Below are 22,689 nucleotides of genomic sequence, written 5' to 3'. Positions count from 1 at the left end.
GCAGACTGCGGTGCTCTGCAGCCTGTTCCTTGCCAGTGGCACATAAGAAATAACAAGAAAAGAAAGCATATATTGAGAAAGGATGGAATCTCAAGTATCATTTGTTGAATGGTGGGTAGCCCAGGCAGAGTTGTCATAATGTCTATATTGTAATTGCAAAACCAGAACAAAAATAATAGTCTACGTTTCCAGTGCAGACAGTCTCATTTTCCTGTGACAAATCTACCTTGTGCACCACCTAAGGCATTACACTCATAACAAAGGGATTAATAAAAATGATGTATTGCATTATTAGTGTTCTATTAAGGATGGGGTTAGGTTCCTTCCAAGTACAAGTTACTTCTGTTCTAAGAAAACAGGCTGTTGCACAAGAAAAATAGTGCAACTCAAAGTACAAATGGGTTCTTAAATTCTTTATAGTATCTGTCATTCTTTAGCTTGTATTTTGAAGGATATCAAAGTAAGCTTCTAACACATTTCATTTAAACTTTTATGCATAAGAAGTGTGTCATAATGATATAAAAAATTGTCATTAACATGGTAACCTAGATACCTAAAGCACACATACTGTTTCCACTGGAAAGCTATTTGTGTTATTCAGGAGTTTGACCCTTCATTTAACCAGCATGACTAATATTTAGTAAAACACATGCAATTCAAATCATATTCAAATGCAAAAATAATTCTGTGTGGAGCAGTAGTGCACACTAGGTAATACAGCTGCAGTATTATGACCATTGGTTATGTTTAAAAATTTCCTCACCTTTACTCATCCGGATAATAAGCATGAGTTTAAATGAGGTGACACTGTTTATCTGCTGTCATTTTTATTGTTTTGGTAACTGAAAATTAATGCCAAGAAAATTTTTGTAATTGGGTAAGTTCTACAGTCCACACAATATCATGGCTACTCTGTGGCAAGGTATACTAATGGTAACTCTTTTGTAAGTATACTATGTGTTGGAAAATTTGTCATATTTAATGGTACCTGCTGAGCCACAGAGTGAGGTACACTAACTAGCTAGGCAGCTAAAATATTTCTACAAACTTTTTAAATAAGCTTTCATGTTAACCTGATTTAATGTCAGTAAGACGCATCATAAAAATGCAATTTACAGAACATAATTTAACTTAATCTTTAAAATATGTTCACAAAAGGAAAAACAAAACAGACTTGATACTAATTAGAATTCCCATCAAGTAGCAGGAGTAATAGTAACTTTTATTTAACCAGGATAATTAAAACCTTTGAGACTATCAGCTTATTTGCAAAAATATCCTGGGGCAACAGGCGTTTATCTATGCAAAGTAACAATCAAACACAATGGAAAACAAAACTGATATAAAATAGAAAGGCAATTATTGATCAAAGCAATATCACTCTGTGGTTCAAAGAAAAGTTTAAGATCTTCAGAAGTGCTTGCAAACTGAGAAGTATCTCCTTTTTAAAATTCTGTGATGAAAGCAAATTGCTACAGTAGTGCATACCAAAGGCACAGCCTTTGGTAAAATGTTTTCATTGTATTCTGCATTGTCTTGCCAACCTTTTCAGCTCCTTTGTGATGTTCCACTTTGTCCCCCAATAAAGCCAAACAGATAGACAAAACCCAACAAATAGACTTACAGCTATCCATTCATTTTACCAATGGTCAGGTCAGTTCATATATCTTGGTGGGAGACTAACAAATAGTGTGGTACTGCTGCATTTATGAATCTGGTTTTACAGAACAATTAAAGATTTACATTAGCTAAAGTTTAGATTAAACATAATCTAAGATTTTACACATTATGGCTTTGGATAAAATTCTTTGCTACATCTGACAGATTGTAATTTTCTGTGTTCCAAATTTGTCTGAATTTAAAACACATTTACCAATATCAGCAAGCCATTTTAAGTAACCAAATATATATTTAAAATGTAATGAAATAAATAAAGCAAATTGAATAAGTTTCTTTGCATAAGTTTCAAAAGAAAAAACCTGAAATTTTATAGTAAAGTAGGAAGAGTTGGGATCATAACTGAATCATAATGCTGAATGACCTTGCTATAAGAATGTAGGAGGGTGCATGTTGGCTAAAGGCCGTGATTTTTGGTTCTCTCCTTTTTATATAATTCTACATTAAAGAAACTCTCTTAGGGAGTTTATGTTCTCACAGTAACACAATGTACAGACTGATTTTAAGGTTCTTAAAACTCATAATTAAACTTCTTCATATTTCATTTTTTACTTCTCATCAGCTTCTTATTTCAGCTAGATTTACATGCTGCATTGTTTTTTCTATCTGATTTTCAACCAAATGGAGTTATTGGTTCAATTATTTAGTGTTGGAGTTTACTGGTACAGATTTATTAGGTTTAAAAAAAATTGAAACAAGGTAATATCCTTATTACTGAAATTGTTACATTCATGTTAGTTTGAGTGACTTAGAATATCTGGAGAGATTAGGGAAGTCTTTGTAACAAACTTTGATTGAATAATACTGCTATGATTCTGAGATACTTGGTATCATAGATGATGTTTTTATCACAGTCATCAAACAGGATTCCAGTTACGGTGCATATTGGAAAACAAGAATGAAAATAAACTGCAGCCTTTAAACTTGTAAAAAGCTATATGACTTCTGTGGCGATATTATGTATGCGCCTTTACCTGATCCCCAGAGATACTTCCTTTGAAACTGTATTTAATATTTCAATCTTCTCAGCCACGTCAGCAGCTGTTATTTTAAAATGTTTCTTTCTTTTTTTTCCTCTAGGTATGAAAGCTCTCCATATTCTATCACTGCCTAAAATTGTCAGAAATGCCTGAGTGATTTTTAAACCTAGCCGAATCTCTTTGGCAGAAGTAATCTAGATATGGAAGTGCATATAAAGTAGTGTCTGATATGTAAGAACTACTGGAGAAGTTCATCTTTATGTAAATGTAACCTTGTTAGTACTGCTAAAGCCAGTGTGGAATACATTAATTTAGTGGCTGTGTATGCTGCATTTCAGTGGCACAGATTTTCAGGGCTTGGTGAGCAGTTACTAAAGAAAGTAGATAGTCTTATTCGCAAAAGTAGCAAAACGTGTTCTTGGTCTCATTTTTCAAGGATGTTTTTGGAAGCCCAGGTGTGATGGTCAGCACTTGGGGCTTCTCGGTTCACAGCTGTGTCCTGTTGCTCTGAAAAGGAGTGAGGGAAGGGAGATGGTGCCTACACCTGGGGAGGTACTACTGAGTTAAGTTGTTGGTGACGAGCTCTGGAGCAAGTAGTGGTGTTTGCAGAAGGACCAAGCTTCCAGACCTCCAAGAGTGAAGCAGAGAACAGCTGGCTGTGCTGCAGAGACCATGGGAAGCATTGCTTACAAACTCACTAGCTTAATTCTGAGTGGCTGCAGGGACGCTGGGGGAAGTAGTGCTTTTACTTCTTTTCTGTCACGTTGTAGGTCTTTATTCAGATAAAATATGGGCTTCCTCAAACTCCTGACTGGGTCAGTGTTCCCTTGCAGTGCTTAATTTTAAATACCATTCTGCTTCTGTTGGCTTTGGTGAACTTTCAACATGAATTTAGGTTTGTAGTATTGGTGAGATTTCTGGGGAAGATTTGATAGCCCTATAGAGAGCCATGTAGGGTACATTAAAATATGTAAGTGCAGCATAGTTTGAGTCTGTGAGATATCTGGAGCAGGAATGGGCAGTAAAGTAAAAGGCTCTAAACTGAATTCCTTCCTGGGGAGGTGACCTTTATGTTGGTATGGAGCTGGGTAGTGCACAATGGCCCTATTGCTAGTTCTGTTTCACTGTTGTTTCTACTATTAGCTTCACACAAGTACTGAAACAGGCCCTCCTGTATGTGATATAAAAGACATTAACATAGATTTATTCGTTTGTTTTGGAGGGTTTTTTTGGTTTTTTGTTTGGTTGTTTCTTTTTAATAATTAATCTAGATTTTCATTTTGTGTCTTTGTTGTAGAGTAGCAGAAAAGAGCTACTTGTTATGGTTTAGTTAGCAATGTAGCTTGTTAAATCAGTGCTTGAGTCTTCAGATTTTAGATCCCTGGAGTAAGAGAAAAAAAAAATTGAGGCGGAAAACTTGAAGAAAATTGCACTGGTAACTCCATAAGAAGTGTATGGTGCTTAACTTGGAAATCATAGAAATGGATAGGCTGGAAGGCCTGTTAAAGTACGAGAAATTTAGCTCTAATTTAATCTATTTAGTTTGGGAGATCACACAGCCTAATATCTGTCTCAACAGCTTGTAAAAGCCAAGTTAGCCTGATGTGGTAAACTATGCAACTGTGTGCAGCCTTAAAAATTTTACTGCAAGTTCCTGAAGTTGTGTGCACCTCTCAGTTCAAGAACTTGTTCCATCTCAGGTTGTGAAACATTGTTTTATTCCATGTAAATTTGGTTGTCTGAGAGTGAAGTAAGAGATATGCATTCTTAAGGTACTCCTCCCCTAGATTTCTGACTGAATAAAAGGAATAAGGAAGGGTTCTTGCCTCAGCTCATATTAAAAAGCAGAAGAGCCGTCTAGGCAAGATTACTCAGTGCTTGCTGAAAAGAGACTATGGGATGTTTATTTGGCTTTGATATACAAGACAAGTCTGAAATGGACTCTCTCTGAAAATGCTCCTCTGTATGCAGATGTTCTTTGAGTGGTTTTTTCATTGTTTTGTTTGTTCTTTTTTTTTTTTTTTTAACAGAGAAGGTTAGATAGGTAGCAAAATGTGTAAGGGATGCCATTTTAAATGGAGATTTAAAAATATTGCTTTGGGTTTAGTTTGTCTAGAAGACCACCTAAATTCTTATTCTCTATATATTGGAATTTCTGCTATATAGTTGCTTCAGTGAATACCAGTTGTTTTGAGCCTCTTTCTTCATGGCACAATATCTTCATATACACTCATCTGAGGTAGTTCCTGTGTTGTTACTTGGTTTTGTCCTGCTCTAGACTGAACTTTATGAAGGTAGTACCAATGAAGATACCATATCTAAGAAGACCTACTTTGAACAAGAGAGAATAGTATGGTTTCTTAACTTCCTCATTTCTCTTAATAATTTGTAAATATAATGTTGTTATTCATGTTAATAGTTTGGGGGGGTTATAGGTATTTGGGAGGTTTTGCACATGCTTTCTCAATTCACACTGTAAGTCTGGTACTCAGGTTGAATTTTTATTCTAGAACGAGTTTTAAAGATCTTTTTTTCCTAGGCAGAGACTTTTTTTAATGCTTGTTGCTTTGGTTATTGAAGATTAATTTATGTATTCATCATTATTGAATAAAAAATACAGAGAATGTAATGTGACAATACATTCTGTACATACGGTACAGAAAGGGTGTGAATTATGAAAAGAAATATGATGGGGTTTATGTATCATAATATTGGAAGGGCCACGGTTAATTATGGGAAAAATAAACAATCATATTGTTAGCCTCCTACCTGCACAGACTTCTAATTCTGAGTAGGAATCAGATGAAAATTATATCCTGCCTGTTCATTCAACATTTTCTGGTCACATCATACTTACTTTCTCATTCCCTTTTAACAGCCTTGGGAATTAAACTTCATGTTTCATCAGTAGACCCCTCTGTCCTTTTTCTCTTCAGCATGTCAGTCACAGAGTTTCTTTTTAAGTTCATATGCTAAGCATGTCTGCAGATGTTCCCTTTTAGTGATCCCCAAATTGTCTTGACCAGAAACAGTTCAACTGTGGGAAGGCAAACTTTAATGCAGGGCTGCTCACATCTGAGCAGAGTAAACCAGCTTCCCTCATGTGCCTGTCTGCTGTGGCTGAGCAACTGCCTGGTGCAGCACAGACTGGACTAGCACTGTAGTACTATGTGTGAAATGTCCTTACTGTTCAGATCGCTGTAGTTGTGCTTTTCTTGTCATGCCAAGCAAAGAAATACTTAATTATGGCTACCTTGAAAGTCATTAGGAATAGATCTTGGCCTTCTGTCCAGGAGGAGATAATCCAAAAAAGATCTCATGGCAGTAAGTGAGAATTTCCCTTGTCTAAGGACTATGTGTTTATTAGTAAACTAATCTATCTGGTTGATATCAGTTCCTTATTCTGTCAGCAATGTTAAGCCTTGGCTGATGGAACTGAAGCTGTTTCCTACCTAGACAAGTCCACAATCTTAATGTAAAGGTTTTGGGTAACAGAGTTACTATAAACTCATCCTGAATTACTACTGTAGTAAAACATAAATCCTTGTACCTCACCCAGAAGTTTTTAAGTGATGGCTGAACTTCTTGTGTTATTATAAATGTTTTTCTGCAGTTGGATCATGTTGTCATGATTCTTCTATATTAGAATATCCCTTGTATAGTTTTCAAAAATTATGCTGCTCTTACTAAGAGTTAGTACTGTTTTGAGTAATTTAATTCGCCAGCACTCGGAGGATAAAGTTGAAAATACATATCCAACAAATGCACTAATTTTTTTTTCTTTTAATTAGACATTGAAGTTTTCTTCTGTAGAGAAGGTGGACAATGTTCTGACTTTGTTATTGAAAAGCAAAGTATCTACTTATGAATTCAACCCATTCCAAAGTGGAGAAGAGCATCACCAACAAGCTGGTGAGTCACTTTTTCTAGGCATTGATTTTTGTTACTGATGCTATGGTTATTACATAAAAATATTAATAAGACAATATTTAAGTATGTAAAGTCACTAGTGAAATGGAGGAATCCACAATAAACACAATGTGTATATTGGGAAAAAGAATTCTGTAAATCATTACTTTGTGACTCAGTACTATGTATTTATGCTTGTCTGGATTTTTGATCAGCATTGGATCAAGTGCAAGTTGACAGCTTTACAGTTGAGCGCATTTATACTAGTGGAGAAAACAAAGTAATGTGGAGATGCCTGTACATTATATGTTTCTTACTAATTGGTCTTCTGGAATGCAATCTAAACTTCTTATTTCCAAGATGGGAGACAATCTGAAAGATTTCTCTGTCTGAAGAGAACAGAGGGCTTTTGAACTTAGCACTGAACTTCTCCATTCAGTTTTAGTACCTATACACTTAATGATTTCCATTATTTGTGGCAAAATATAATTTTATTTTTCTTAATTTTTTAAAAAAGGCATCCTAGTGAGTTAAATAGGGTTTCTTTATACAGTAAATACACTATATGCACAATTCAGCCATGTATCAACAGAAACTACTGTTGAGGGCCCTGGTTGAATTCACTGACCACTTATTAAGGATCCAAACTGGTTTGCAATAAACCAAGAGTGTGATTATTTAGCTTGTGTTTTGAAAACATCATTATGAGGTTATTTCAAATGTATGTTAGACCTCAGCTTTTCTAAGAAGCTTCTGGGGAAAAACAACACTCAAGAAAATGTGTTTCCCTTCTACAATACTTGAGAAGGATGTGTTTGAGCTGTTGCTTGGCTCCTATTTTGTGTAGCTGGATTGTGATTTTAAAAGAAAATAAGCTCTCTACAGTCAAGTACAACATAACACTTCTCATAACCAAATACAACAAGTTTTGGAGGTAGCTTTACTGTGATTGCTATCATGCTTTCTTTCCTTTTCAGCAGTTTCTTTGTTGATGCAATTCACCCCTCTGTACTAGAAATAATTGATTCTACTTGTAATCAAAAAATGAGCTTAAATGTCAAAGTTAGTGGAAGCAAATAATTGAGGCACCCGTCCTTGACATTTTCCTTTATAAGATTGCAGGATGGGGGTGTACAGGACACATTCAAGAGTCATTCCCAATGTGAAATGTTAGTTCTGATGAACAAAAGATTTTCTGCTTCTCTAGCAACCAGTTAGATCTGGGCATGCTTTTGAACATTGAGAATAATACTTACCAACCTGCTATCCTCCCCCAAAAGGCCAATACAGTTCAAGAGCAAGTTGACTGCTTATGAGCTTGAGCCAAGTAGTGACCTTCTTAAAATGAACTGGTTTAATATATGCACAAAAAGAAGGTAGTAAGTTAGATGCCTAGATTCTTCATTAAAGAAAGATGTGGTTGCAGAGCTGGCAGCACTCAGAATGTGGGAGGTCTGTGCTCTGATCCCTCTTCTGCCTGAAAGGTATATAAATCTGCATCTTTGACTCCCTATAACAGCATCCCAAACAGGCACTTAACATGTCCAGTAGAGAACTAAAGAAGGTCAGTCTTGCAGTGTGAGGCATAGATAAGAGAAACCTTTTTCTATATGGTTCTACACTGGTGCTTTATTTTAACATTATAGTTAGCACATCAGGGTACCGTTGGTAAATTGCTGTGCTTGAAAGTTCAGTGAGCTCAAAGTGAACCAATAATGAAGAACTTATGTTAATTTTATTGGGTAACTAATTAATTGTGTGGCTTGACTTCTCACAAAGTGAGATTAAAAACTTGGCAGTGTAAAACTAACTGTAAAATGCTGGTGATATAATGAAAGAATAATGCAATGTGATGCTTGCCTGTATTGACATCATAAGATGCATGTTTCCTTACATAATTTTTCAAGAGCCGCTCCCACCCCCAGACTGGCTGTTCAACATTTTTTTTAGCATGATGATGCAGTACTTGTGAGCAGTCAGTGTCTAGGATGACCAAGTCAAGACAGATGGCAAAGATGCAAAAGGTTAACTCTGATACCATTTTACTTCAATCCATCTGTTACTGAAGTCTGAATAATACTCTTGAGTAGCACTTCTTTGTTTGGTTCACTCTTCAGTATATAGTTTGAGATTGCCTTATTTAAGGAAATCTTATAACTGTCTTTATTTTGTATGCAGAATCTCTGCACTTTCATAATTCTAGGCAATAAGAATGAAAGTGTGTTCATGCTATTACACAACTTTCACTGTGGGTTTCCTATCATGTACACATCATGATCATATTTATAGTTTTAGTGGTTTTTTTTTTCCTTGCAAACCCTGAGGTGATTTACTTGTCTTTTGGTTTTCATTTATTCAAATTAGGTAGGAGACTTTTAACACTTGATGACAGGCCTTATGTGTAGTTTTGTGTTTAAAATGAGCTTTTCTGATTGACTGGTCTGTTATACCCAGTCTATTATATCAATATATAACCAGTTCTTATAAGTGTATGTGATGACTTGTCTCTATACTAAAGTGTATATGCAAGACTGCCTATAAATAAGATGTGCTTAGAGTAAAATTATCCATTGCTATTTCCCTGGGTAGGGTCAACTTGATTTTCAGTATTCCCAATTCTTTTAAGTACTAATAAAAAGAGCAAAATGTCCTGATTAACTTACTGTGTTACCATAGTGTCTAACAGAACAACTTTACCTGCTTAGGATAGGTATATTGCTGGATATAATGATTTCTGATAATGGAAGTTTTTCAAAAGATGCAGATATGTATTCAGGAAATTTCACTCTCTTACCATCTAAGCGAAGAGAATTGTTTGAGTGGCACATCAAACTTTGTGAACTTCCTTGCAATATGAAAAATTAGGTCAATACTCCTGCAATCGCTTTAACATGGCTGTACTATTCTTTCTCTATGGGATCTCATTTGTTAGACTACATGCATAAGATGAGTTTCAATTGCTTGCTTTTGATGAAGTGTCAAATTGTACTACTTATTGTAGTAACCAAAGAAGTAAATCAGGAATCTCTACCAGAAAAAACATAGATTATGCATGGATATTCCTTACTAGCAATACAGAAGAGAAAGACTTTTTTTCAGGTGATGGAGGAGAAGAATGTTTTAGTAATGAATGATATTTAAAGAGGTTATTCTGCAGTCTCTAAAGGGAAATGCAGGAAGCCCAATCGGATGAGAAAGCTAAATGCACAATAGAATACATGGGGAAATATTGTGTTTAATGACAGGGTTAACTGAAAGACAGAGCCAAGACATTTCTGGGATTTTTAGTGCTGGTGTCATCCCTTGCAGAAGAATGTGACTAACGCTGGAGGTACTGTCTGGAATATTGTATGTTCTGTACCAAATTGATTTCAGGATACGTTGTATATATATTATTCCTTTCTTTCTACTAATACAATCCAGTAAAAGCATACTAACATATCCAAACTTATATTTCAAAGTATTTCTTGATAAATATTCCTGTTTTTCATGGGAAGCTCTGATTCTGCTCACGAATCCTTAGATTTGGGAATTCCTACTGCATTAATTCCTGTCCAAGAGATGGCAATCTACTTGAGAAAAAACTGTTTCTTTTTCCACTATTAATTAATTTTCATTTCTTTAAAAACTATATATTATTGCTTCTCTGATTAAACTTAAACATCAAGGGTTATGACAGGTTCTGAATTTGCTTTGTAGAAAATGCTGTGTTTTTTCTTCTAACACTGCTAGCAACGTAGAAAATCTTTTCCTGATTTCTGTAATTCTTTCTTTCAAGCTGAAACATTTATCCCAAAAGAAGAAATAACTGACTGGATTTTCAGCTGCTAGCAATATAATGGGGGGGAGGAAAGGGATTGGCACTGTAGAAGTCACCTTAAGTGCCTATTTAAATTGTTAAAAAAATCATGTATTGTTGCAATAATTTTGGAAATAAAAGTATGTCTTACAAGATCTACAGAAAGATCACTGCAGGCTGCTCTGTTTGCTTACTACAATTTTATGAAAATTCCCACAGGCTAAGACAGTGCTACAATACAGTAATATTAGATTTTATGCTCTGCTTTATAGCTGAGGTTTTCCAGAATTCTCTGCAGAGAAGGGATTATGACAGGACAAAACTTAGCATCAGTTCCCTCTTAACCTTGTGCAAGTCAAATAAAACTTAATTAAAAACAAGCACGTGTCTTAATGTTAGTTGAAAGTTGAAGAAGCCATCTTAAAGCACTTAAAAATATACCCCTTGACCACTTTACCATTTTCTTCCTGATTGTGATGACCAGCTAACTAGTTCTTAGTGTAGGTGCCACACAGCCACAGCTTTTCTTTATTAGCATTCTCCAGTGGAAGCAAGGTCAAGTGACATGAGAAGAATTCAGAGATGCTGCTTGCCCCTGTAGGGAGAAAATTCATGTGGCCAAAGCTCAGCTGGAGTTGAAGCTAACCAGAAATGTGGGGGACGAGTTTTTTCAAATACATTAATGGCAATAGGCAGAAATATCATTGGCTGGTTCCAAGATGAGGACGGTCACCACACAAACAGGGATAAGATAAAGACCGAGATAAAGCCAAGGTGTTTAACACTTTCTTTGCCTCTGTCTTCAACACGGATGATAGACCAAGGGGGTCTCAGCGCGCTGAGCTGGAGGACCATGACTGTGAGAACGATCAACTCCTACTTGACCCTGAGCTTGCTGCTCCATCTGTGGGGCCTGATGGGATTCATCCCAGAATCCTGGGATGAAGAGCTGGCTGATGTCATTGGATAACCTCTGTTGATGATTTTTGAACAGTCTTGGGAATCCAGAGAGGTCCTAGCTGACTGGAAGCTGGCGAACATTGTCCCGATTTGCAAGAAGGTCAAGAAGGAGGAGCCCAGAAACTACGGGCCTGTCAGTCTCACTTCAGTGCCTGATAAAGTTATGGAGGAGATTATTCTGGGAGGTATTGAAAAACACCTGAAAGACAATGCAGTCATTGGTCACAGCCAGCACGGCTTTGTGAGAGGAAAGTCCTGCTCATCAAACCTGATTTCCTTCTATAACAAGGTAACCCACCTGATCAAGGGAAGCCAGCTGATGTAATCTTCTTGAATTTCAGTAAAGGTTTTGATACTGTCTCTCACAGGATCCTTCTGAGCAAAATGTTCAGCACACAGCTGGATAAACACATTTTGTGGTGGGTGAGCAACTGGCTCAGGGTTTGAGCACAGAGGGTAACAGTGAATGGGGTAACATCAGGACTGGTGACCTGTCACTAGTGGGGTTCCACAGGGCTCCATCTTAAGGCCCTGTGCTCTTCAACATCTTCATAAATGACTTAGACACAGAACTGAAAGGGATACTGAACAAGTTTCCAGATGACACAAAACTGGGAGGAGCTGTTAACTTCCTCAAAGGTAGGAAGGCCCTGCAGAGAGACCTCGACAAATTAGAGAACTGGGCAATCACCAACCATGTTATGTTCTACAAGGGACAGTGCCAGATTCTGCATCTGGGATGGGGCAACCCTGGATGTTCATACAGACTGGGGCTGGAAAGCAGCTGGTCGATGGCAAGTTGAATATGAGTCAGGAGTGCCCTGGCAGCCAGGAGGGCCAACCGTATCCTGGGGACATCAGGCAAAGCATTGCCAGCCAGTCGAGGGAGGGGATTGTCCTGCTCTGCTCTGCACTGGTGCAGCCTCACCTTGAATATTGTGTGCAGTTTTGGGCACTGCTGTATGGCTTTTAAAGTATTCCTACCTAACAACAGCCTTTTTTTTTCTGCTTGCTACAGGGAGCAATATAAAAAAAAGTTTGGTTTATGAAACTGATTTATTGATTTTTACATCCTCTATGGCTGGCAGAGGTATTTAGTTTCTTAATGATGTAGTCTCTGTAATGTTCAAAGAGTGTAAGTGTAGGAGTCCTGGTTGAATATCAAACCCAGCTAGGAAGGAGTTGAGTGGTGACCAGGAAAAACACCTCAAGTGCAAAGGAGCCCAAGGGATTTTGGAATACCTCTTTTTTGTGTTACTTTAAAAATGCACATATAAGCCCAGAGCAGGCTTATGAATGCCACCTACTCCTCTTTGTGTTGAAGAAATCGTAGTATCCAGTCTATTGGTAATATAGAGTTGTTTCCCCTTTCAGATTTGTAACCAATTGTTTTAGGTTTCATTAGTATGAGTGGAAATTCTTTTGGAACATGTTATTAATACTTTGTCAAGCCTCCTTTTAGTGACTGTATTTAACCTTCTCATGTCTGCTAGCAGGATGAAAACTATTGGTTAGGGTTCATGTAAATTACTCCAGCCTTAGAATTACTTGCATACATTTTTACTGCTCATGTGACAGCCGCTTAGTTTGCTATATATTTGCCTCAGTCTGTGATGGGGGGGGTTAGTGTTTCCCTGCAGCTGGAAAAGTATAGATAAAAATAAGAAGTCAAATGCCTATACTCTGGGGTAAAATTTATAGTTCTTCAGATTTCAGAATTAATCCTAGTTTATAAACAATATGGAGTGAAGAAATTGTGTGGCACCTACTTCCCTCAAAAAACTGAGATTATATACAGTTTTAAGATTGCCTGTTGTAGCTCAAAGGATTTTAAAGCACACTGCAAATACAAAGGAATATAAGCTACAATATATAACATTGTTGATGGAAGCTCAGCCTGCCAAGGCTTCTGAAACAAGTGACTTGATTTACGCAGGTGTTGTGTATTTACAGTTTCTTGGTTAGATTTTTCTTTACCTGGTGGAACTAAGGCAACGCTGAATTTGTTTAAAGATAAAGTTAGGGTTGTTAATGGGGCTTTTGACTAAAATGTAGTCCGCTCAAATTCCTTGTGGCAAAATAATATTGGGTTGATACTGGTGGAATATTCCTTGTCCAAAATACAGTCAAGAGTTGTCCTAACTATTTTTTTCGTCAGTCAGTACTTAACTATGACTATTCCAAGAACTCCTCTTGTTCCTTGAATCCTTATATCTAATGATGGAGTGAGGCTTTACTCTCTGCTGTATTACCGTTCTGCAGGAGCAATAAAGGAGTGAGGAGGGGAGGTACACAGATTCACCACTGCTAAGCCAAAGTTTAGTATGCAGAAGAATGTAAAAATGAGAAAGTTTTTGTTAAAGACTGGCAGCTAAGAGAATTCCAGAAGACAACATTACTACCTAGACTTTCTTCCAGCAAGCTCAGGGGACATTGAGTTATCTCTACGATAACACAGGTTAATGTGTAACATTAACACAGGTTAATGTGTTATCTCTACAAGACTAATTAATAGAAATTTTAATAAAATACATTTGCTGTAATGTGAAGTCTGGCTTTATAGATTTCTTGTAGTTTTTTGTAAGTCAGCAAACCTGATTAAGTCAGTAATTGATTGGGCATGGATGAATAACTGACCAAACCCAGGAGACAGACAACTGGGAAAAATCTTTTTTTTCTGGTGATAGAAGGTATTCAGGGTAGCAAGGAGGAGGGCTAATGGGGGAGGAGAGGGGTAGGAATGAGAGATTTAGTAATTATACAGTAAAATGTGAGATGATACTCATTCTAGGTAAAAACAAAGCACTGCAAGTGGAAAAAACAGTCCCGTGTTGTCATACAAAATGAGAAGGTTTGAGCAGGCTATTAGCACTGAGGAATAAGACTGCACAGCTCCATGATAACATCAACTTGTTGCTAGGCAGCAGATCAAAAAGCTAATGAAATACTAGGAATTATTAGAAAAGGAATAGAGAACAAAACAGGGCATAATTATGGCAATGCATAAATTACATGGCTCACCCGCGAGTTGAGTATCATGTGCAGCTCTTCTCCTGTCATCTTGAAATGGTTACATTAAAGCTGGAAAAGGTTCAGGAGAGAGCAGTGTGGGTGACGGAGTTGGTCCTCTATAAGACCCAATTAACTAGACTGGAGCCCTTCAAGAAAAAATTCTGGGAATGCGTAAATCACTAGAATTGCAGAGAGGGCAGACAGAGGTGGAAAGTAAGATGAATTAGGGGCAGTCAATTGAATGAGCCAGGAGCCAGATTCAAAACAAACTAGAGGAAGCACTCTTTTATGCGATAGGTAATAAAGACCCTCAGTGTGCATGAAACTGGTGGTGTGTGGGGCAGGCTGGATGCATGCTGGGAGAAGAGATATGCTGCATGCTGATATACAGACAAATTGGTATGCAACAAACCACAAGTGATTAGAAAGTAGAGTATAAAGGCAGAGAGAAGTATTGTTTATGTTTGAAACCTCTGTTTTGTTTGTTTGTTGGTATATGTAACTTGTGGTCACTCATAGAGTTAAAATACAGGACTGATGAAATGATAAACTGTCTGTCCCAGTCCTCCGAGGTAAAAAATAGTCTGTGATGGAAATTGATGTCTTGTTATATCAGATCAATCCTAAAAACTTATCCAATATATTAATTTTTAAGTTCTGTGATTGTTCATTATAGGGATAGGCAAATTTTTGGAAGTCTCTGGTATTTGTGCGAATTTTCAGAAATGGTTTTTAATATCAAAACATAGCACCATAAACTTATAAAAATGTCCCGTTCAAATGTCTTAAATTAAAAATATTCCACCTAAGCAAAAGCATGTTTTGGCTACGGGATTTTTTTCCCTTTGCAAGAAATCTTATTCCCCAATAAAACTGAAGGGCTTTCAAATCCCTCTGTCAGCAAAAAATGAGATTTCTCAGTTACACTAAATGCTCTTTTATTGATATATGAATTGTAAAACTTTTAATTGGAAAAACTGTTCTTTGGATGCAGTTCTGTATTGGCAGTTTGATAACTATGATTCCATAGCACTAATATTCCAGAGGACTTTTGTGAAAGATGTTCTATAAAAGCAAAACTGTTCTTCATGAAGACTTTGTTTCCATATACAGATAACCATTTGGAAGAATTTCCTACTCTCCTTCACTGTGCAGCCAGATTTGGATTAAAGAACCTTGCAATGTTTCTACTCAGTTGTCCTGAGGCCACATGGGCTTGCAAAATAACCAATAAATATGGTGATGATCCAGAAAGTATCGCAGAGAAACATGGACACAAGGAACTAAGAAAATTAATCAAAGAATTGTCAGTAAGTCCATATGCTTTCTCATATGTCATCTACAACCAGGGGGCTATGATGTTATACGAGATCCCATCGTATCAGCTCTTGTAAACACTAATGTGTTGCAGTCCTTTTGTTTGAAAATACTGTTCTACTCCTGTCTCAGAAAGAGGGGTCAAAATAGGGTGCAGACACTTTCTTTGTGTACTGTCATAATGGAGATCTGAGTTTTTTCACTGCTTGAATTTTAGGAATGTAATGGAAAGGAGAACAGTGAGTCAGAACTACCTCTTGCGGCCTAGCTAGGTCGGTGCTTTCAGCACCCAGGAAATGGTTATATTTTGAGTAGTCGAGACCAATTTTCCAGAGTAGGAGACTTTAAAGACTTCTTTAAAGATCACTTCAAGTGCCTATGAACTCTCTTAGCACTGCTGCTCTTCAGCATTCAAAAGAGTTGTTGCCTTGCCTTTGCTGTTTGTGCCACTGTGAAGGAAGGCTAAATTTTGTAATTGTTTGTTAGATGGAGTAAATCTTTCTTCAGCTGGGTGTGCAGGAGGGATTTGGGGTAATAGTTGCCTTTCCACATGAAAGATAATAATAAAATAAGGATCTGTGCATAGTTCTACCATGCAAATTATTACCAATAAAACCTAACAGAATTGCAGTACAAAAAGAAATATATGAGAGCCTTAACCTATTTTAACTCTTAATTGTGCTAACTGTAATATGTGCAGATATGATAATTCTACAGTTTTTAATACTGCAGTTGAGATCAATTTTAACTGAAGCATAAAGCTGTCCACAAAACCATGCTGTCTTCCTGGATCAACATATTAGTTATTTCACATTTAATAATTTCTAACTGCCATAGTTATCTCACAGTCATTCTTACGTGAGTCAGAAATCTCCTGCCAGTAGCAGCCTGATGTGTAAGGTCAGACCTTTCAGTTCTTGGAGTTTACCAGTTTGCCTTGAAGAGAATTGAACTGTATTCCCCAACATTCCTATCTGCATAGGTGCCATCTTTGTATGGTCAGATACTTTACACACTCTGTATGTAAAGGATTGGTGAGAACACACAGAATATGAATGTGATGTCTAACTCTTAGTGAAATACCTTGATTTCTTTTCGAAGATGGTCATATGAATCAGAGAGTTGAGCGTGGAAGTGTGATTTCTAATTTTTCGTTTAATGATAATGATTAGTTCCATAGGACATTTAATTTTTTATACTAGTGTTATAAAAACTCACTGACCTGCACTTCTGATGCGTCTTTGTTGTACACTCCACATGGGACTGGAAGCTTCAGAAAGTGCTTTTTTTGGTTTTATCCTTTTTGTCCTAACACACTCATGCTATGGTTCGGGGCTTCTGCAAGGGGAGAGATAAGCATGCATGATGCACACAGACTACAGCTGATACACAATGAGAGAGTACATTGCACTTCTATAGTGCTTTAACATTTTGATAGACTTTATCAGTGATGGAAGGCAGTGTTTGTGAGGGTGATATATTTCACTCTAAAAAGTGTGTAAAGTGTTTGCATACCTCTGGTTAGCTTTTCTTTATTAGTAAGGTTATTAATTTTCCTAATAAAGTCTCAGTATAGATTTGTCAATGTAAAGCATGGATTTAAAATGGCAACTGTATTTTTTGTTAAAGGACTTCCTTCATGGTATGTATCTGCTGTTGTTTGCATACAAACATTTAACAATAATTGTTCTCTGCTCATGGTGGCTGCTTTCCGAAGCGTAAATACTTCTACCAGTATGAAGTAAAAACAACTATATGACCATTGTAGACTTGTGTAGTCTGGTTAGGATGTGCAGTTATACTACCCATTTTCAGTTGATTCAAATGGCATGGCTTACTAATGCAACACAAGTAAAAATCTGAGCATGCTTCAAGTCTGCCAAATGTGTAATATGATCTTATAGAAATGTTAGCTCCAAACACGGGAAGAAAAATGGCTTATTTGTGTTCCCTGTAATAGTGCACTTAAGCACAAAAACACTTACTGTACTTCTGTAATTGATGGGAATATGGAAAAGAAGTATTTTCTTGGCTCTGAACCAAGCAGAATTTAGCTTAACCATGTTCCTGGAACTTCCCATTACAGCTCTAGTATTTAAATTGCTCATTATTACAATAGTACTTTTGTACTTGGCTTAACTCTCACTGTTTTAAAAGTGTTACCTGTCTTTGGCCGTTCCTTTAAGGAATAGCCCCAAAATATACACAGTAATTGAACACTTCTATCCTAAAGAGCAAAAGGATTCCAGAAAAATGAATGCATTAAAACGTACATTTGATTTGTCCAAAATCCTGGAAAGTGTCTTTTATTTGCTGGATAAAGACCAAAAAAATAAATGTCTTTTGTGCTGCAGAATCCTTAGGGGAGTAAGAATTCCTGAGGTAGTTAGAGAGAGAGCATCAAAAGATTTAAGTGGCAATATCTCAGCTACTGTTTCTACCTCCAAGCCCAGGGCTTTGCTGTTCAACCTTTTTTGGTGCCTGGTGAGCAGATCTATGCTCAGGACTTTTAGTTGATGCAGCTTTGCTGGTAAGGCCCTTCAGCTCCCATGTCCAGCAGGCTCAGTGGAAAGGTACTCAGGGGTCTCTTGGCAAAAGTGAGCTACAGGAGCTGACTGACTTACACAGCGGGTCATCTCTGTGACACAAGTTCCCTGTCCTTGTTTAAAGAGAAAACCTTTTTTCTGAAACTGGACACTGACAGTGTTGATGTGGGGAGTGTTACAGCCACAGAAGACATATCTAAATTGCCTAGTGGGTATGCCAGGAGCTAATCTCCTGATCTCTGTCAAAGTAAAGCACAAGGGCACAAGAGAAGGATCACACATCATGTGACATGCTTCTGTTGACACAGCTGTATTAATGAGGAGGGAAAAGATTTTTTCCTCTTTTAGTACTAGTGTTTTATGCAGGGTCATTAAATGCTAAAACATCACACCTTTTAAGAACCTGTATAAACTTGTGCTTCTGTGAGTGGTAGTTTCTGCCTTTTCTGTCAGAAATCCTGCATTTCAAATGCTCCTTGAAAATGTCTTCTCTGGTGAGGGAACACTGCAGTACTTGAATGATTTTTGTTAAAGGTACTATATTGGTGAAACTGTGCCTAAATGGTGCCTAATTCCCTTTAATGGGAATTATGATGAAACACAGTTTCAAATGTGCTAGCAGTTTATTAAGCAAATTGTATTTTTCTTGCATTTTCACACAAAGCCACTTAAATGGACATTCATTTCCAATTTCTACATTTCATTATAGTTTAGATGAAGTAATTCACTCTTCCGTAGCATAAAAGAGGGATATCGCTTAACATTTTGCGATAACATTCTGAATTGTTAGTCTTTTGATTTTATTCCTCTATAGAACCAAGTATTTGAATATTTTCCACAATTGCCTTTAGGTGGAATTGCTTGAATCAAGTGTGTCAATTTAAAACTAGTAAGAGACATTCAGTAGGAGTATTGGCAGGAATCCTTGTCTCAGCGTATCCGAACAGGGGAAATGATGAGCCTTTTGAGGCTCAGTTGATCCAGCTGATGGCTCAAATGCCAGTAAGGAATGCTTTCCATGAGCCACAGGCTCTAAACGTATCTGCAGTCAGCTGTTACAGTACTATGATGGATGTACCTTGTTAAGCTACAGTAGTTTTCTGGGATATCAGAACTCTATTTCAGATGTTTGCCTTTTGCATGGGGTCTGTCTCCGAAAGCTGCTTTGACAACTAGCTTGTTGTTCTTGCTGCCAGCTGTGGTTTTCTAAGTGTACATTAAAGTTCTACCTCCAGATTATGAAGAAATCCCTTAAATTAAGTTCTTATCCAGCACACAAAGGAAGACTTTAAAAATAGATTATAGAATATTTCTAAGCATTAAGTGAGTAATGAGGGGAGTATGTTCAATTTGTGACCTAACAATTTAAAATTGAATGTCACACTGGTAGCCAGCTTAGACGTGTGCTTTGGCATGGATGTAATTGTTTGTTCCAGCACTTGGGTGTCACTGATTTCTCCCTTCTTTTACTCAGAACTGTGTTACTGAATGTGTCATAGTCAGGAAGATTACTGTGTACCACTCTAGTATACATCAGAGGTTCTAAGAGAAACACAATTTAGCAAGTGTTTTATTGGTTGGTTAGTGCAAATAACTTCTGATTGTTGGTTTTGACCTTTAAAGCAGATTCCTAGGGGTGGCATAAATGTTATTTACATATAAAAATTGAAACAGTCATTTCATGTTGCCACCACATAGTTGAGACAGTGCAATTTAATTTTTATTTTTAAAATACCTTCTGACATTCTGGCATTTCGGAAGTAGTTGCCTGAAATCTAAGGCAGAAAATGCAGGTTAACTGAACTTTTTTAACCTGCTCAAGATCTGTAACCAGGCCTTTGACAATCTGTAGCAGAACAGTAGACTGATAGAAAAATCTTCTTCCTCTGCCACTACCAAAACTCTGGATTTCTTGTTTAATATAATTATCTGTCTTCCTGCTTCAGGTATCCCTCAGGCAGCTATTGAAAATATAATAGGTATTTAATTCTGTACACATTGGTGAAGTTCCTTTAGAATTGCATAGATTGAGTTAGTGCCCTGGATGGCTTTTCAGAAGCAGCTTTTCTTTCCAAGAGGGAAATTCTTTTGTCAATTCAGTTTCGTCAATTCATCAAATTACATCAGGTCTTTCTAGCTCTTTTGAGATAACATCCTGCAAAGTCTAGATTCACAGTTACTGAATTCACTGTGGTTAGCAGTTCCCGCAGTAGCAGAGAGAAACACAATCTTACAGGTGGTCATAATTTTCACTCAGAGCCTATTTTATGGAAGACTTACATTTTAGATAGCGGCGGAGAGGGGGAAAGAAATTTTTCTTTCTGAAATGCCAAGCCATGTTTTTATAAATCTTAGCAAATTAAGGCATGGGCAAGTAATTTGTCATTGTATACCTCCCCCTCTCATCTCTTACTTTGTGCATGGTTGAACCAGAATACAGAATTTCTTGAAGCATCTTCAACTTCATGACATAGAAAAGAATCTACAAAAACAGTGTATCGTGGAAACTGAGGGTAGTTTTTGTCTCAGATGTTTTATGTGCAAAGAATCTTACTTGGTTTTGTAGATACTGTTGCCAAATGACAGTAAATCTTTAGACATCAGGAATCCCTTCACCAAAGATTCTCATAATCTATTAGGGAGTTCTAGAAGCTCATCAGGAATCAGCATTTTCTGAACATGGATGTATTATTCTTCCGTTTAGGTTTGTTTTTCTGTAAAAGGCTATATGACGTGGCAGAGCTTCTCAGCAAGAAACAGTTATATTTTTACGTCTGGTTACAATATCCTCCTGAGGTATTAATTTCTGCTGGGAAGGACCACGTGTAGAAAGATGAAGTGGATATATATTAAAGAATCTTAAACTAAATGAATCTGATTGCTGTCAATATTTGTTTAATTACTTTAATTGCTATTGTAGTATTGCACTGGCCCATACCTCATTACTTTCAAATAGCTGGTAGAGTATGTGGAAGAGAAAAGGATTAGTCTGGTTTCTGAAATTCGTTCTAATCCACCAGTGAGTCCTTGATGAAGCCTTCTGGGATTTTGCTCTTGTCACAGTATTTTAGTGTTCAGAAATGTTGATTACATGTGTTCTGTGGTACACCAGAAGTTACTTAGCTGATGTGAATAAGAGAATGACTGTATTCTTTGATACTTTTTAGTGACTGGATGTTCACAAATCAAATTCTTAAACTTCTTGGGACTGGAGGAATTGCAGCTAAGACATGTGAACTTCTTTCAACTGATAGGCAAATGCAATCCCATCAGACATTTGTTCAGTGTGTTCTCTTTCTTTTCCGAAATTGCTTCTGGAGAGACTTCCTATTATCAGTGCCTGGTGTCTTATGTTTAAGATTTAGTTTGGGAAGTTTATTATTTTTATTTTTACTGGGTGACAAAGTTTCCCTCTTTTCTTTTTCACATGTCCTCAGAGGGACGTGCTCTCCCTGTAATAATAATAACTTACTGCTCTTTGAGGTTAGGCAATTTATGCTTTAGCGAAGAGATGAGGTACAGACTGAGCATGAAAATTTTTGGCTCTAAGGAGAAAAGGCTAGATTTTTTCATTTTTAAAAAATTAGTCATTACACTAAAGACATTTTTCAAGTTTCTGTGTAGGCTTTTGTTCAGGCTAGAACCTTGCACCTTAATTGTGATTAAATCTCCTGTCAATAACTATGCAATTGAGTGCAACCTTCTTGCAAAAAGAATGATAAATGGAACTGAGGATTTGGAAACTTTACTTTTGTATAAGATGCTTATTGAAATTTGAGTGTAATTTAGAATGAACAAGAATGGTTTTTACAAACAACTGTCTGGTATTTTGTCTCATCTTTTGATATTCTGTAACTGTAGCAGTGACCCAGTGGAAGTCAGTTATTTGGAATTCACCATTTCTAAAAGCTTTTACAGTTTTTAAGGGAAACTTGAATACTAATGGAATTTCAGGCAAAATGCTTGTGAATTAGAAGTATGGAAAATGCAACAGGATTCTCTAATGATACCTCTGTTCTTAAATGTATTTAGGATAGTAAAAGCTAAAATATGGATTTCCACGGATCTTTCTGACTGTTTGTTGAGAGGGCAATGTAATCAAAGATACTTAGGTAAGGGACTGTTTGGGAAGGTGGGATGTGGAGTGTCCAGTTTTTCAGAAGTAATGTATAGGCTGACAAGAATCACAGTTATCATTGACCTGTACTATTAAACTCTGAATTGGCTTGAACATTTGAAAAACATTTGGCTAAGCTGTTTATGTTAATGAAAAACACCAGTGTAGAAGTGGGAGAAAATAAGTGACCATGTTATGTTGCTGTAGAAATCGATTACATGCCTATGTCAAATCTGGTCTCTGCATCTGTAAAGAACTCTGGAAATCAGTAAGTTGAAGTAGATCAAGACTCTGCACTAGCTTGAGGAGGTATTAGAAGGTATATTGTAAAGATATGTAGAATAATGACTGTTTTTAAAATAAGTGAGCTGC

At 36.9% G+C, this 22,689-nt stretch overlaps 1 protein-coding gene across 1 annotated transcript in view; it reads left to right on the top strand.

Moving 5' to 3' along the window:
- The window catches only part of BANK1 (B cell scaffold protein with ankyrin repeats 1), a 112,448-nt gene that overhangs the window by 21,215 nt on the left and 68,544 nt on the right, over positions 1-22,689 (top strand). Inside the window, 2 exon segments of the mRNA XM_027635789.1 lie at positions 6,449-6,569; positions 15,451-15,647. Of these exon segments, the coding sequence (XP_027491590.1) occupies positions 6,449-6,569; positions 15,451-15,647 (318 nt within the window).

The sequence above is a fragment of the Corapipo altera genome, unplaced genomic scaffold (genome assembly GCF_003945725.1).
Source record: "Corapipo altera isolate COAL_440 unplaced genomic scaffold, ASM394572v1 22b, whole genome shotgun sequence".
Classification (NCBI taxonomy): domain Eukaryota; kingdom Metazoa; phylum Chordata; class Aves; order Passeriformes; family Pipridae; genus Corapipo; species Corapipo altera.
Note: the sequence above shows the minus strand (reverse complement) of the source record. Positions and strands in the feature narration are given on the sequence as shown.